Source organism: Lissotriton vulgaris, chromosome 5 (genome assembly GCF_964263255.1).
Source record: "Lissotriton vulgaris chromosome 5, aLisVul1.2, whole genome shotgun sequence".
Taxonomy (NCBI): Eukaryota; Metazoa; Chordata; class Amphibia; order Caudata; family Salamandridae; genus Lissotriton; species Lissotriton vulgaris.
Window position 1 is genome coordinate 1,291,437,698 of NC_141693.1, and position 14,056 is coordinate 1,291,451,753.

At 47.8% G+C, this 14,056-nt stretch overlaps 1 protein-coding gene across 2 annotated transcripts in view; it reads left to right on the forward strand.

Moving 5' to 3' along the window:
* Positions 1-2,550: 2,550 nt before the first annotated feature.
* The window catches only part of CFAP276 (cilia and flagella associated protein 276), a 28,961-nt gene continuing 17,455 nt past the window's right edge, over positions 2,551-14,056 (forward strand). Inside the window, exons 1-3 of one of the 2 annotated variants that reach the window (XM_086923181.1) lie at positions 2,551-2,756; positions 3,529-3,642; positions 7,875-7,990. In XM_086923181.1, coding sequence (XP_086779307.1) covers positions 2,676-2,756; positions 3,529-3,642; positions 7,875-7,990 — 311 coding nt within the window. In that variant the 5' untranslated portion in view covers positions 2,551-2,675. The remainder of the gene's footprint in view (positions 2,757-3,528; positions 3,643-7,874; positions 7,991-14,056) is intronic. The other variant, XM_086923180.1, reaches the window with a different exon arrangement.

A 14,056-nucleotide genomic window follows, 5' to 3' on the forward strand; every position in this document is an offset into this window, starting at 1 on the left:
CGGCTTTGTTTCATCCATTCGGCAACTTCTTTCATTCCTTCGTGTAGGTTAGTTTTGGCGGTGCTGGGGTCATTGGTGAGGGAAGGGATTAGTTGAGTGTCATCCGCGTAAGATATGATGTTGAGGTTGTGTTGGCGGGCAATGGCCGCGAGGGGGCTCATGTATACGTTGAAGAGGGTGGGGCTGAGTGAGGATCCTTGTGGAACTCCACAAATGACTTCAGTGGCCTCGGACTTGAATGGTGGAAGGCGGACTCTCTGGGTTCTTCCGGTAAGGAACGAGGTGATCCATTCAAGTGCTTTTCCTTGTATTCCGATGTTATTGAGGCGTTGTAAAAGGGTGCTGTGGCAGACTGTGTCGAAAGCTGCAGAGAGGTCGAGGAGGATGAGGGCGACTGTGTCTCCATTGTCCAGTAGAGTTCGAATGTCGTCTGTTGCTGCGATGAGGGCGGTCTCAGTGCTGTGTTTTGCTCGGAAGTCAGATTGTGAGGAGTCGAGTGATTTGTTGGCTTCGAGGAAAGCGGCGAGTTGGTTGTTGACAGCTTTCTCGATGACTTTGGCCGGGAATGGAAGGAGTGAAATGGGGCGGTAATTTTTGAGTTCGGTGGGGTCCGCTGTGGTTTTTTTTAGAAGGGCGGTGAGTTCGGCGTGTTTCCAGTCTTCCGGGAAGGTGGCGGAGTTGAAGGAGCAGTTGATGACGTCTCGGAGGTGCGGTGCTATGACGGAGTCTGCTTTGTTGAAGATGTGGTGAGGACATGGGTCTGTGGGGGATCCTGAGTGGATGGAATTCATCAGGCGGATTGTGTCCTCAGTGGAGATTGGGTTCCAGTCGTTGAGGGTGTTCACGGGGGGAGAATGTTCAGCAAATGGTTGGGTGGGTTGGTCTCCGGGTTGGTTGTCGAAGCTGTTGTGGATGTCTGCAATCTTGTTGTGGAAGAAAGAGGCTAGGGAGTCGCAGAGGGCTTGAGAGGGGGTGATGTCGTTGGAGTTGGCCGAGGGGTTGGAAAATTCCTTGACGATGTTGAAAAGTTCCTTGCTGTTGTGGGCGTTGTTGTCAAGTCGATCCTTGAATGCTGCTTTCTTGGCCTTTCGGATTAGTTGGTGGTGTATGCGGGTGGCGCTTTTTAAGGCGTCCTTGGTGCTAGTGGTTGGGTCTTTTTTCCAGGCCTTTTCAAGGGAGCGGCAGAGTTTCTTGGACTTCTTAAGATCCTCGTTGAACCATGAGGCCTTCTTGCTGCCCGGTTTGCTTTGACGTATTTTCAGTGGTGCTAAGGTGTCGGCGGTGTTGGATAACCATCGGGTGAGGTTGGCGGCGGCTTGGTTTGGGTTAGAAGACTGAGCTGGGGTGTTGAGAAGGAGCGATGAGTAGATCTGGTCGATGGTGATTTTGTTCCAGTATCTTTGCAGAGTTGGTTGGAGGTGGTTGGTGGGTTTCGGCTTGTTGTAGGTGAAGTGAACGCAGCTGTGGTCAGTCCAGAGGAGATTCGTAGTGTGGCTGAAGGAGACATGATTGCTGGAGGTGAAGATGGGGTCGAGTGTGTGACCTGCGATGTGGGTGGGGGAAGTGACTAGTTGTTTAAGTCCGAGGTTGGCGAGGTTGTCCAAGAGGGTGGTGGTGTTGCGGTCGTTGATCTTTTCAAGGTGAAAGTTGAGGTCTCCCAGAAGGATGTAGTCTTTGGAGGGGAGCGCGTGTGGAGTGATGAAGTCCGTGATGTCCTCACTGAATTTTGCGCGGGGACCTGGTGGTCTGTAGAGGAGGGTGCCTCTGAGTGTGGTCTTGGGGTCGATGTGGATTTGGAAGTGGAGGTGTTCGGAGTTGGCGAGGTTGGCGTCAGAACTGGTTGAGATGCGGATTGATTTCTTATGGACGATGGCGATTCCTCCTCCTGTGTGGCCTGGACGGTCCTTGCGTGTGATTTTATAGTCTTCAGGGATGGCAATGGTGATGTCTGGGGCGGAGGAAGCGCTTTCCATTGTTCCGTTAATGTTGTGTGTGTAATATTAAAGGGGGGAGATATGTGGCGATGCGCTGTAGTTTCCCAGAGCGTGCGCCAGTGCGTCATTGAACGTGCGGCGGCCATTTTGAGGTTATGCCGCGATCAGCGCAAGCGGCAGGTCGCGTTTCCCGGCACTCTGGAAAATAAACCCTTAAAACTCTTAACGTGTTCTAGTCATATATTAACATATATACAACACGACCTCTATATGAATTTGCCATACAGATTTTACCTTGCCTATTTTTAAGCCACGCCCTAATTACATCGGCCACGCCCCTTTGAGAGACCTCCTGGTAGTTTTTTCGTTCCACTTAAATCCATGGCCACAATTACTATGGTGAAATTCTGCACGCCTACAACTTTCCTCAAACACGCAACGGTAATTCAGAACTCGAAGTTGACTTCCTTTCTGGCTATAGGTAGTTCTATTTTGTTGTATACTCCTGAGGAAAGCGCTTCCAGATCCGAGATGGCGCCACGTTGAGTCAGACAATTATGCTTGTCCTTTCTCTTTTTCTCATTTACGGTCCTCTCTAGAACTAGCTTTCATACGTCACAGTGTACCGTTTCCTAGCAACCACCCGCGGGCTTCGAGTCGCCTCCGAGTGCAAGAGAGGTTGGTCTGAGCGCTGGTTACCCGAATAGGGACTGGGACTGGGAGTACTGTTCGGATCTAGCCATGCCGACCATCCGAGACCCACTTCCGTACCCCAAGTACGAGAACGACGGCACTTACTGCGGCTTCGGCCCAGTAGAACAGGTATTGTGCATTAAAAGCCACCTTTGCGAAGTGCCCGCCTCCCCCCCCCCCCTTCTCATCTCACCTTGTGCAATTCTATTTCTCTAGGAAATAAGTTTCTGAACCATTCCGTCTTCTTTGCCTTTCTGTGCGAACTCTCTCTGCATTGTTTTACTCACTTCAGTCATTACCCAAAGTGCGGTCTTTTAATGAGGATCCTTGCCGAGTTTTCGCTGTACCCCTTTTGAATTCTGTTTACCCTAAACTCTTCCCACTTCGTTGCTGCGTCTCTGTAATCTCCTATGCTCCCTAGAATGGCATTCACCGTGTGCAGACGTGTATAACGGTATGGGAACGAACAGCTCCACAAAGAAACGCAAGTAACATCGTTCATCTCAAATCATAGAATATCACCTCTGCTCTTACCACTCGGTCGTCCCTCGACATCCTCTATTTGGCTGTAAGATTTGTTTGAGATGCGCCATCGTCAATTTCTCAGCCTGCTTCCGCTCCAGACCACCTTTCTCTGTCTGTCCTCCGTTTTTTATTGCCGCCCCATGGAGTGCCCTTTGCAAAGGTTGGATTCCAGTGGCTTTGCCTATAGTCTACATTTATTGCCTGTCCCCTTTCTCCCCTTCTCCGACTGCCGTTTCATCCGCTGCTACTTGCAAACACACCCTTGCCCTACTGAGTTTGCATTGAGAGTTTTGCAGTAGATGTTTCTATTCAGAAGGTGAAACTTTTTTGATTTGTACATAAACCCATGCACATGATAATTCTGTACATTTTGTAGAGGTATTATTCCACACCAACACACCTAGCTCAGAATGAGGATCCCTGGAACCGGCTCAACGCCACTGCCACTCTCTCCAGTGCAAGAAAAGATGTTTGTTATTTCGACCCCAAGGTAAGTTGTCTGAAGCATTTGCTACTTATTTATAACATGCAAATACATATTTTCTTTGTATTCCCTTTTCAATCTGCAACTCTTTTACATGCTACCTTCAGCTGACCCCTCCTGAAAGGTATGTCTACTGAGTAATATAAGAGCTTAATAAAGTAAGGATTTCGTTGTAGGATGCATGCAACCTGTGCTTCATGGGGCCGCCTGCACTGCTGGGTGCCCAAAAGCCCTAATCTTCTGCCAACAAATATTCTAGCGAATAGTTACCAGTGCCAACTCTTGGTAGGCAAGTCTTTTCTCTTTTCTTTGGACAGTTATGTTATTAAAACGCTATGATTTTGCTGTGGCACTTCTAAAGCTGGCAGTACAAAAAGAAAGTAGCCTGGTCCCAAATTAGTGTTTGTGTGCCATGTTGAGCCTAGAACCTAGAATCCATTAATAACACTAAAGTGATAGCACTGGGCTAGAAAAAATTCCCATCAGCCCACCCATTTGGTGGAGTATCGTCACGTGGGAGATGTATCATGAATCCAGATCTTAATCAAGGCACCCAATATTGATGCAAAGATGGATTCTGTAGATATAATCTTAGACCACAGTGCTTCACTGGTGATGCTAATGGGGTGCAGTGCAAATGAAAAGTGAAAGTGAATGTAAAATTGACTCGAAGGACCAAAAATAAGTTTATTAGGTATGGTGCTAGAGTCAAGATTAAAACAACAAAGCCCAATAGTTTTAAATAATAACTATGTCAGGGCGTGGTGTGGTGGGGTCGACATGTTTCAGCTAGATGGACAATTGGTCCTAGCTTTCTTCAGGACCTACCTCACCCGGCACCCACTCGGGAAGAAGGAGGCCCGCTCTCTCCGTCGGTACCTCAACACCTACACCTCTACTCCCACTCGGATGTAGGTGTTGAGGTACCGACGGAGAGAGCGGGGCCTCCTTCTTCCCGAGTGGGTGCCGGGTGAGGTGAGGCTTACTCCCACAGAACGCTGGGAAAGACCGCATGATCGGATTGCCACTAGTATACATCTGGGCTCAGAGTAACTGGTAGGATTTATCCATTAAAAGTGTACAAGTTCATCACTTTTGTAATTTGTTTACCATTTGCAGTCGCAGTATTCACTAGGTCCTGAAGAAAGCTAGGACCAATTGTCCATCTAGCTGAAACATGTCGACCCCACCACACCACGCCCTGACATAGTTATTATTTAAAACTATTGGGCTTTGTTGTTTTAATCATGACCCTAGCACCATACCTAATAAACTTATTTTTGGTCCTTCGAGTCAATTTTACATTCACTTTCACTTTTCATTTGCACTGCACTCCATTAGCATCACCAGTGAAGCACTGTGGTCTAAGATTATATCTACAGAATCCATCTTTGCATCAATATCGGGTGCCTTGATTAAGATCTGGATTCATGATACATCTCCCACGTGACGATACTCCACCAAATGGGTGGGCTGATGGGAATTTTTTCTAGCCCAGTGCAATCACTTTAGTGTTATTAATGGATTCTAGGTTCTAGGCTCAACATGGCACACAAACACTAATTTGGGACCAGGCTACTTTCTTTTTGTTCTGTTAGCTGTTATAGGGGCCTAAGTTGTCCTGGTCGCTAAAGATGCCCTTTTTGACCCCCCTACTGTATTTTTTCACACTTCTAAAGCTGGGCCAGGTTTATTCCTGGCATCTTTTCGTTGCTTTATCTATCTCCTGATCCCGTAATGATCTTAGCCTTGCTTGGTTAAGGCCTCAACAGTTACAACACCTCTACATCCTTCATGTCCCTGGAAATGGCTAACCAAAGTATTTGAAAACTCATTAGAGGGCAAGCATGCCTATTTTACCACAATTTGGTATTACTACTTGTAGGAATTACATTGTGGGTGTACATCTCACACCACCGTGAGCTTGCTACAAAACCATAGGCATATTTCCTGGGCTAAACTACATGGGAACTTCAGTGACTTGAAGTTGTAGCTGAAGAGAATTCTAAGCAAAATACATTTTGTACCAGCGACGAACTACTCTGCGTGCTCAAATGTTGGTATTCTTGAGCAGGCCAACCCAAATCTGCACCTATTTATAGAACAAATATTTCTTAAATATTGGGGTCTTGCTAGCACAATCTTAATATTAACTAGATTGACAGACTGTACTTTTCGCACATTTTCTTAACATTTACATTCTATGACCATGACTAGGATGTCATTAGATGCGGTAACAATTTGCCAGCCGTCTTAGAATTAGACATACCAGAAATGTGGTGCACTTTTGATAAAATCCTCAAGGGTGAGTCCCATTTAAGTAGTACTGAATGGTAAATTAGCAACAACGTCCTACTCCGTCCAAATTATTGGTAGAGTTCCAGTCATCTTGATCCAAACATTTATTTATGGTTGCTTATATACACTACCTCGACTTTGGGGAGGTAGTAGGAGGATGGATAGGTGTGCTTTACAGAGAAATATTTTACTAGCAAGACCAATGTCTAAGAAATACAATGAAGGAAAAGAGCAACTGTAGAATAAGAATACTGAGTGGTATGGCGAGAAACTATAGGACAGACATACTAGGTTACAGGAAATGCATTTTCTTCCGGTTTTGAAACATGAGTGCATCTCAGAGCTATTGAGGCTCAGCTGTAATATTAATTGTGGCGGCTTTCACGTGGCGGGACATGACTTCCTGCTGTACATGTAAGCTCAGCAGACTGCTGTGGATAGCCAGTGAGAACATGCCTTCTTTCACCATCGACAATATTGAGGGGTTGACCTCCGCCCCACCTTAAGCCCCTCAGCAAACTCCTACATGCTGCTGAGGGGATCAGTGATTGCTAAGGAGTGGATTAGTGATGGATGAGGAGTGGAAAGGACATAAAGTAAACAAAGTTCTTACAGCATTGTACCCCGGCTCTACCTGGAGACCAGGTCCTGCCAAGAGCTGTCTTCCACCTTTTCAGAACAGAATGGGACAGATCCTTCTGTATCTGAATGTGGCAAAGTCAGAAGCGAGTATTTGGCCCGTATTTCCAGTGTGTCTCCACATCACATACAACATGCAAGAACCCCAAATCCTTTGTTAAAGGTGAGATAGCTGAAGAGTCAACACGACTCACCACGGGAAACAACCTTTACAACGAAACTTTTACAACGCACTACCATTACAACAAAACTTTTACAACACAACATCCATTACAACGCATGACACTACAACGCATACCACTACAACGCATACCACTACAACGCATGTCATTACAACGCAGTCATTACAACGCATATCATTACATCGCATACCATCACAACACATAGTACCCTTACACTATCCAACACTTACCCTACTGTTGCACTCCCTGGAGTTAGAATAGTAATTTTTACCCCTACACTATCCAACACTTAGCCTACTGTTGCACCCCCTGGAGTTAGAATAGTAATTTTTACCCCTGCACTATCCAATACTTACCATACATGCAATGTAATGGTATGCGTTGTAATGTTATGCGTTGTAAAGGTAGTATGCGTTGTAATGGAATGCCTTTTAAAGGATGTTGCGTTGTAAAAAATGATTTGTAAAGGTATTCATTGTAAAAGTATGCGTTGTAAGGTCAAACATTCCTCATCACTGTCTGTTGAGCTTGAACATTTCAATAACAACGCCAGCCTGTGCAGATTCTTGCTGTTCTTATGCTGTTGAGCCTTCAAGAAGAATGACCCTATTAATTGCAAACATAAATGACTAGTATGGTTACCAGTGGCCCATAGAACCTACCATCAGACCATGGATTGGTTGAATAATGATAATTTTCACACATTCATGCTGCCCCTTTACAACTGACCAGCTAATTTGTGCTCCGAGTAGCTAGGATGTGTTATTTAACTCACCTTAAAGCAAGTACAACATGAGGCTAATGAGCCTTCTTGAGCTTGTCGACCTAAAGAGTATTGCAACTAGTGGAAATATGTATGAATTCACAACACTTAATTAAAAGAAGCATCATGCAAACTCGAAGAGAGGGCACAGATGGCGAAATGAACATTGCCTACAATGAGCTGTATTCCCAGTTGTTGCAGAAGCACCTGTTTAGCCGCACTGCACACAGAAACGCACACCACGTCTTGCCAGCAACAAGAGCACGTGGCTTGTGTCTTTCTGAATCCAGAATTGCATGAGCAGTTAATGACTGATGTTGTTTACAGCCTCTTTTTCTTACTTTCTACTATAATAGGCACCACGTGACAGCTTGGATCTCAATTTAAAGTCAATGTACAATCACCAGAAAGATTTGCTTCTTCCTAAGAATGAGACTGTCTTCCAAAGAGAGACCTTCACAGAGGATCACGGGTAAGATATGCTGCTGCGCTACCCTCCCTTCAGACACATATCTCTGCCACTGCACCTCTACCAGGCTCTGCAGCATCCTTTGCAGTTGCTAAAGGTCCACACGCGTTCTTTAAGGTTTCACATTGTGACTTGAGTAAATGTTCATCATCTTCTGCCAAAGCAGATCACTGCTGGAATGAAACACCTCTTGTGTTTTTAGTACATGATGTCAACTTCCATACCACCACCATGAACACAACGTTGTCAATTCATTATAGTTTTGATGTATGGTGCCCCCGGCTACTCCACCTGTTGCACACAGTTCTGCATGTTCGCCTCAATCCAGCCTGGTACAGCTCGTTGGTATTCTAGTGTCCTGACACCTTGTCTAGTGCACCCACTCATCTCTGTTCCACGTTACCTCTGTGTGCCACAGTATTAAAGCCCTCACACACAGCAGCCATCCTCTTCCTGTGTTGAGACTTGGCTTTCACTCATACTCTTGACTTGCAGCGCCCTGTAGCACCTCCTGCCATTCAGGCATCGACTGCAGCATGGCCAGGCTAATAAAGTGATTCCTCACCTTCATTGCGCTTTTAACTTTAACAGCAATGGGGTCCACGTGCCTGAGGCTGGCCCAAACACCTTAGCGAAGCTGCAGCACTCTATAGCATTTACAATTAGAACCCAGCCATCAACTAGCATACGTCAAACTCTGCCCATACTGTTTCTTTTTCATACTTAACAATTTTTTATTGAGATTTTGAACATATTCAAGCTTAATTATAGTCAGCAATGTGAGCTCTGCAGTACCAAAAATAATCCATCCATACTAGTATAATAAAGAGAGAGCCCAAACCTTTGAGGCGGGTAATCTCAAGAACCACAGCACCAATCACAACACCCAATACAGCGTTGGAAAGGGTAGTTGCAGCAGAAGGACATAGGCTATGCAGCAACCCACCATACACATTTAAAAGGTAAAAGAACCGCACCAGCAAAGTAGTCCCTTGTGGGCGTGTCTGCGTTGTGCTGTGGGCGTGTACTGGGGCCGTGACAAATGCTGGGGGCATGTGGTACGTTCCGCCCTTCATGCCATGTCTCATATTGTGTGCTAATCCCATCCTGCTCCCTTTAAATACCCCTGCACCCCATAACCATAACCATAACCCACCCTTACTCCTTAAAATACCCCAACACCATTAAACACTAACCCATCTTAACCCTATAAAATACCCTGTACCCCAAAACCCAAACCTATCCCTAAACCCTAAAAATACCCCTGTACCCCAAAACCCAAACCTAGCCCTGAACCCTATAAATACCCCTGTACCTCAAAACCCAAACCTACCCCTCAACCCTAAAAATACCCCTGTACCCCAAAACCCAAACCTAGCTCTGAACCCTAAAAATACCACTGTACCCCAAAACCCAAATCTACCCCTGAACCCTAAAATACCCCTGTACCCCAAAACCCAAACCTAGCCCTGAACCATAAAAATACCACTGTACCCCAAAACCCAAACCTACCCCTGAACCGTAAAATACCCCTGTATCCCAAAACCCAAACCTAGCCCTGAACCCTTAAAATACCCCTGTACCCCAAAAGCCAAACCTACCCCTGAACCCTAAAAATACCCCTGTACCCCAAGACCCAAGCCTAGCCCTGAACCCTAAAAATAACCCTGTACCCCAAAACCCAAACCTACCTCTGAACCCTAAAATACCCCTGTACTCCAAAACCCAAACCTAGCCCTGAACCCTAAAAATACCCCTGTACCCCATAACCCAAAACTATATTTGAACCCTTAAAATACACAAACACCCCAAAACATATACCTCAGTACCCCAAAACATATACCCATATACCCATACTTACCTTATCCAAACATTAAAAAAAACATGCTTTTACCATTCATGCATTTACAACGAATTTAGTTGTAAATGTATGCGTGGTAAAAGCATATAAAATGTAATGCCATGCGTTATAATGGCATTACGGAGTCATGGTACTTTTCTAATGAAAGTATGCAGAGTGATGGTATGCGGTAAAGAAAGTTGCGGAATAATGGGTGTTTACCCTCCCCCGGTAAGTACATTGTTGGCAGGGCGGCCCACATCTCCACCAACATACTCATATTTTTTCATCACCCATTTGAAAAATGCACAGGTCTCTCTCATTGATGGCCAGCACCGACATACACTTTTAGACACACCTCCCGCCACAAGTTCTAGAAAAGCGAACTTTAGAGCTGGGGAGCTACGTTCGAATCTCTGCATCAGCTCAACATCCTGTGATTCCAGGCAAATCGCTTCGTCTTCCCGTGCCTACCGCAAATTAATGTGTTCTGTAATGTAAATTGTGCTCATGCCATGTTGTCGAGTTCGCGCTATATAATATTGCAAGGAAAAATAAAGTAGGGAAACTCGAGTTCACACACTACTGAACGAGCACTCTTAAGTGCATCAGCAGTGCACTGTGAATCGGAGCGGTTCACATGCCTGTCACAGATAAGAAATGCTATCAAAACAAAATCCTACAAAACAATATACTACTGGCCAGCAGCAATTCATACCCGGACAACGTTGGGACGGGCTGCTAGTTATAAAATAAAACAACATAACAAAGCATCGTCTTTAATCTATCAGTGTCATTACACGCTCCATTTCAAGGTGTTCTGCACTTCTATCTTTAGGTCCTCATTCATGAATGTGTCCCCTTGTTTCTACCATCTGATGACTGTGCTGTTCGTGTATTACTGTCTCGAGAGACCATGTAACACTTATTTGTTGAGGTCTTAGCGAGCATGTATTACATCCCGTCAACGGGGGACGTTTTTTGTCCGATTCCAGAACCCTACGAAACAGCTAATTTGCCTATGTAATTTGTTACGTGTCTCCTTCCCAATCTTATTTAGGGTGTTAGTGTTGATGTTGGCCCCTATGATGCGGTGACCTACTCTTGGTGTTGGGTACTTGAGTATTGGGAACCTGAGTCAATCACTTGTTCTACAAAATTGATCTGGATTGTTCAAGGCCAGCAAGCTAGCTGTTCTTTTTTGGTGTTCCTCCTTTCCCTTGCTGTAATACTAATTTACTGATAGATTTGGTACCAATCTGCTCTGCCACCTTCAGATTCACTACTATCGTTAACGTAGTAGTCTAAGTGAGCCATGATGTGGCACAGGGCACCTCAACGTAATTTATGGTGTTCAACATGAATTCACCCAGCTTCTATCACATTATTCCATTTGGTCATTTATATAGTAGATGACCAGTTTGTATGCAGCCGTTGTAAAAATATTTTTTGTAGTCACATCTGTAGGTTGGCGCTATGTGGGTTTTTCCATTGTCTGAGTATACAGAGTTTGGCGATTGCTAGGGCCATTGAAACCATCTCGTCATCTGGCGTGTGATTGTGGGGTAGTCTGTGCTGTCATGCAAAAGAGAATCCTGGCAGGTTAATGGACCTATGTGCCCCAAGATGTTTGTCATATAGTTCATGGATACACATTACCAAATTCTTCCTTGAGTGACCTAGCTATGAGAGCCCATTGAGTTATCAAGGCTCGTGACCTGACCTGGTCTGTGCCGTTCGCTCCACCCGCGTGTGCCCAGTTCCCGTTTGCCGCCACTGCCAGTAACTGTTTCTGCCTTATTTGTATTGTGCCAGCATTCTGTATTTTCTCCCGCTGTTGTTCCCTGATTGTCACTGTTGTGCCCCTGACTGTTTGTCTGCTAGCGCCGTTTGTTTCCCGCTGTTGTGCCCCTGTTTGTCACTGTTGTGCCCCTGATTGTATTTTCTGCTCTCACCGTTCTCCCACTGCTCCACCCGCTCCCCGCTCCCCGTCACTGCTCCCCCGCGGCCCCACCCCCGTTTCCTTCAGCCTCACACATCGCATCGCTCCCCTCCCCACTCGCCACCCCGCTCCCGCCTCCCAGCTGCTCCTCCCTCGCTCCACCCCCCCACTCTCCATTTATGGCAGAGTCCGCACGTATGCGCAGCGTTCATGCGCAGCGGTTGCGCCAATGGTGCGCCAAAGGCAAGCCCGTCTGCGCCCGTCCGCGCCTGGACCGCGCCCAGTACCAGACCCCCTGGCCCCCGCAGAAGCCATCCAACCCGCCGAACGTATGACGCCGCCATCACCAGCGCACTCAACACCGGCCGCATCCCTGGCTGCCACCGAGCCACCCCAGGACGCACCCACGGACCCTTCACCTGCCAATCCTGCAAGTTCTCCTGCATCCGGACCTGCACCGCACCCGCCAAGCCGAGCACCAGCAGCAACCACCTGAAGTGCATCCTGCTCAACACCCGCTCCGTCCACTGACACGCCGTGGAACTTTGGAACCTACTCGACACCACATCTCCAGACGTCGCCTTCCTCACGGAAACTTAGATGAATGCCTCCTCAGCGCCCGACATCGCCATCGCCATCCCAGACGGATACAAGATCACCCGGAGGGACCGCGTCAACCAGACAGGAGGAGGCATCGCCATCGTCCACAAGAACACCATCCGCATCACGACCAACTCCGACGACACCCTCACAGCCGCCGAACATCTTCACTTCCAGATACACACCGACCCCAAGACCACTCTCAGAGGCACCCTCATCTACAGACCCCCAGGACCCCGCACACAATTCAGCGAAGACATCACAGACTTCATCAGCCCACACGCCCTCCCCTCCGCTGACTACATCCTTCTAGGTGACCTCAACTTCCACCTGGAGAACAACAACGACAACAACACCACCACCCTGCTGAACAACCTCGCCAACCTCGGACTCAAGCAACTGGTGAACACCCCCACCCACTACGCCGGCCACACTCTTGACCCTGTCTTCTCCTCCAGCAAGTACATCCCCTTCAGCCACTCCACCGGACTCCACTGGACAGACCACAGCTGCGTCCACTTCAGCTTCAGAAGGACCACGACTCACCACCACCCGCAACAGGCTCCGGGTGGAACAAGATCACCACCGACCAGCTCACCACATCACTGAACCAGAACCCCCCTGCCAGATCAACGGACCCCAACCAAGCAGCCAACGACCTCACACAGTGGATCACCAACTGCGCTGACGACCTCACACCCCTGAAAAACCATCCCAGCAGGCCCGGAAGCAAGAAAGCCTCTTGGTTCAACGACAACCTCAAGAACTCCAAGGACTGCCGCACCCTCGAGAAAACCTAGCGAAAAAACCCGACTACAGACAACATGACCGCCCTCAAGCACGCCACTCGCAAACACCACCAGCTGATCCACACCACCAAGAAGACAGCATTCAAGGATCGACTAGACAAGAACGCACACAACAGCAAGGAACTCTTCAGCATCGTCAAAGAGCTCTCCAACCCCAGCGCCGGAAGCAACGATATCACTCCCTCACAAGACCTCTGCGACGCACTCGCCTCGTTCTTCCACAGCAAGATCGCAGACATACACAACAGCTTCGGAGCACAAACCATGCACCCAACCACAGAACCTACTCCCCCCCCACCACCCTCCGCGCCTGGACCCCGGTCAGCACCGAAGACACCATCCACACGATGAACACCATCCACTCCGGATCACCATCCGACCCATGCCCCCACCACGTCTTCAACAAGGACGACTCCGCCATCGCACCCCAACTCCGAGACATCATCAACTGCTCCTTCAACACCGCCACCTTCCCGGAAAGCTGGAAGCATGCCGAACTCAGCGCCCTCCTGAAGAAACCATCAGCAGACCCCACCGACCTCAAGAACTACCGCCCCATCTCGCTCCTCCCGTTTCCTGCCAAAGTCATCGAGAAGACCGCCAACAGTCAGCTTGCCGCCTTCCTCGAGACGAACGGATCCCTCGACCACTCGCAGTCCGGCTTCCGAGCCAACCACAGCACCGAGACCGCCCTCATCGCAGCCACTGACGACATCCGAGCCCTGCTCGACAACGGGGAAACAGAGGCCCTCATCCTCCTGGATCTCTCCGCAGCGTTCGACACTGTCTGCCACCGCACCCTAGTTCAACGCCTCAGCAACATCGGAATCAAAGAGAAGGCACTGGAGTGGATCCTCTCATTCCTCGCCGGGAGAAAC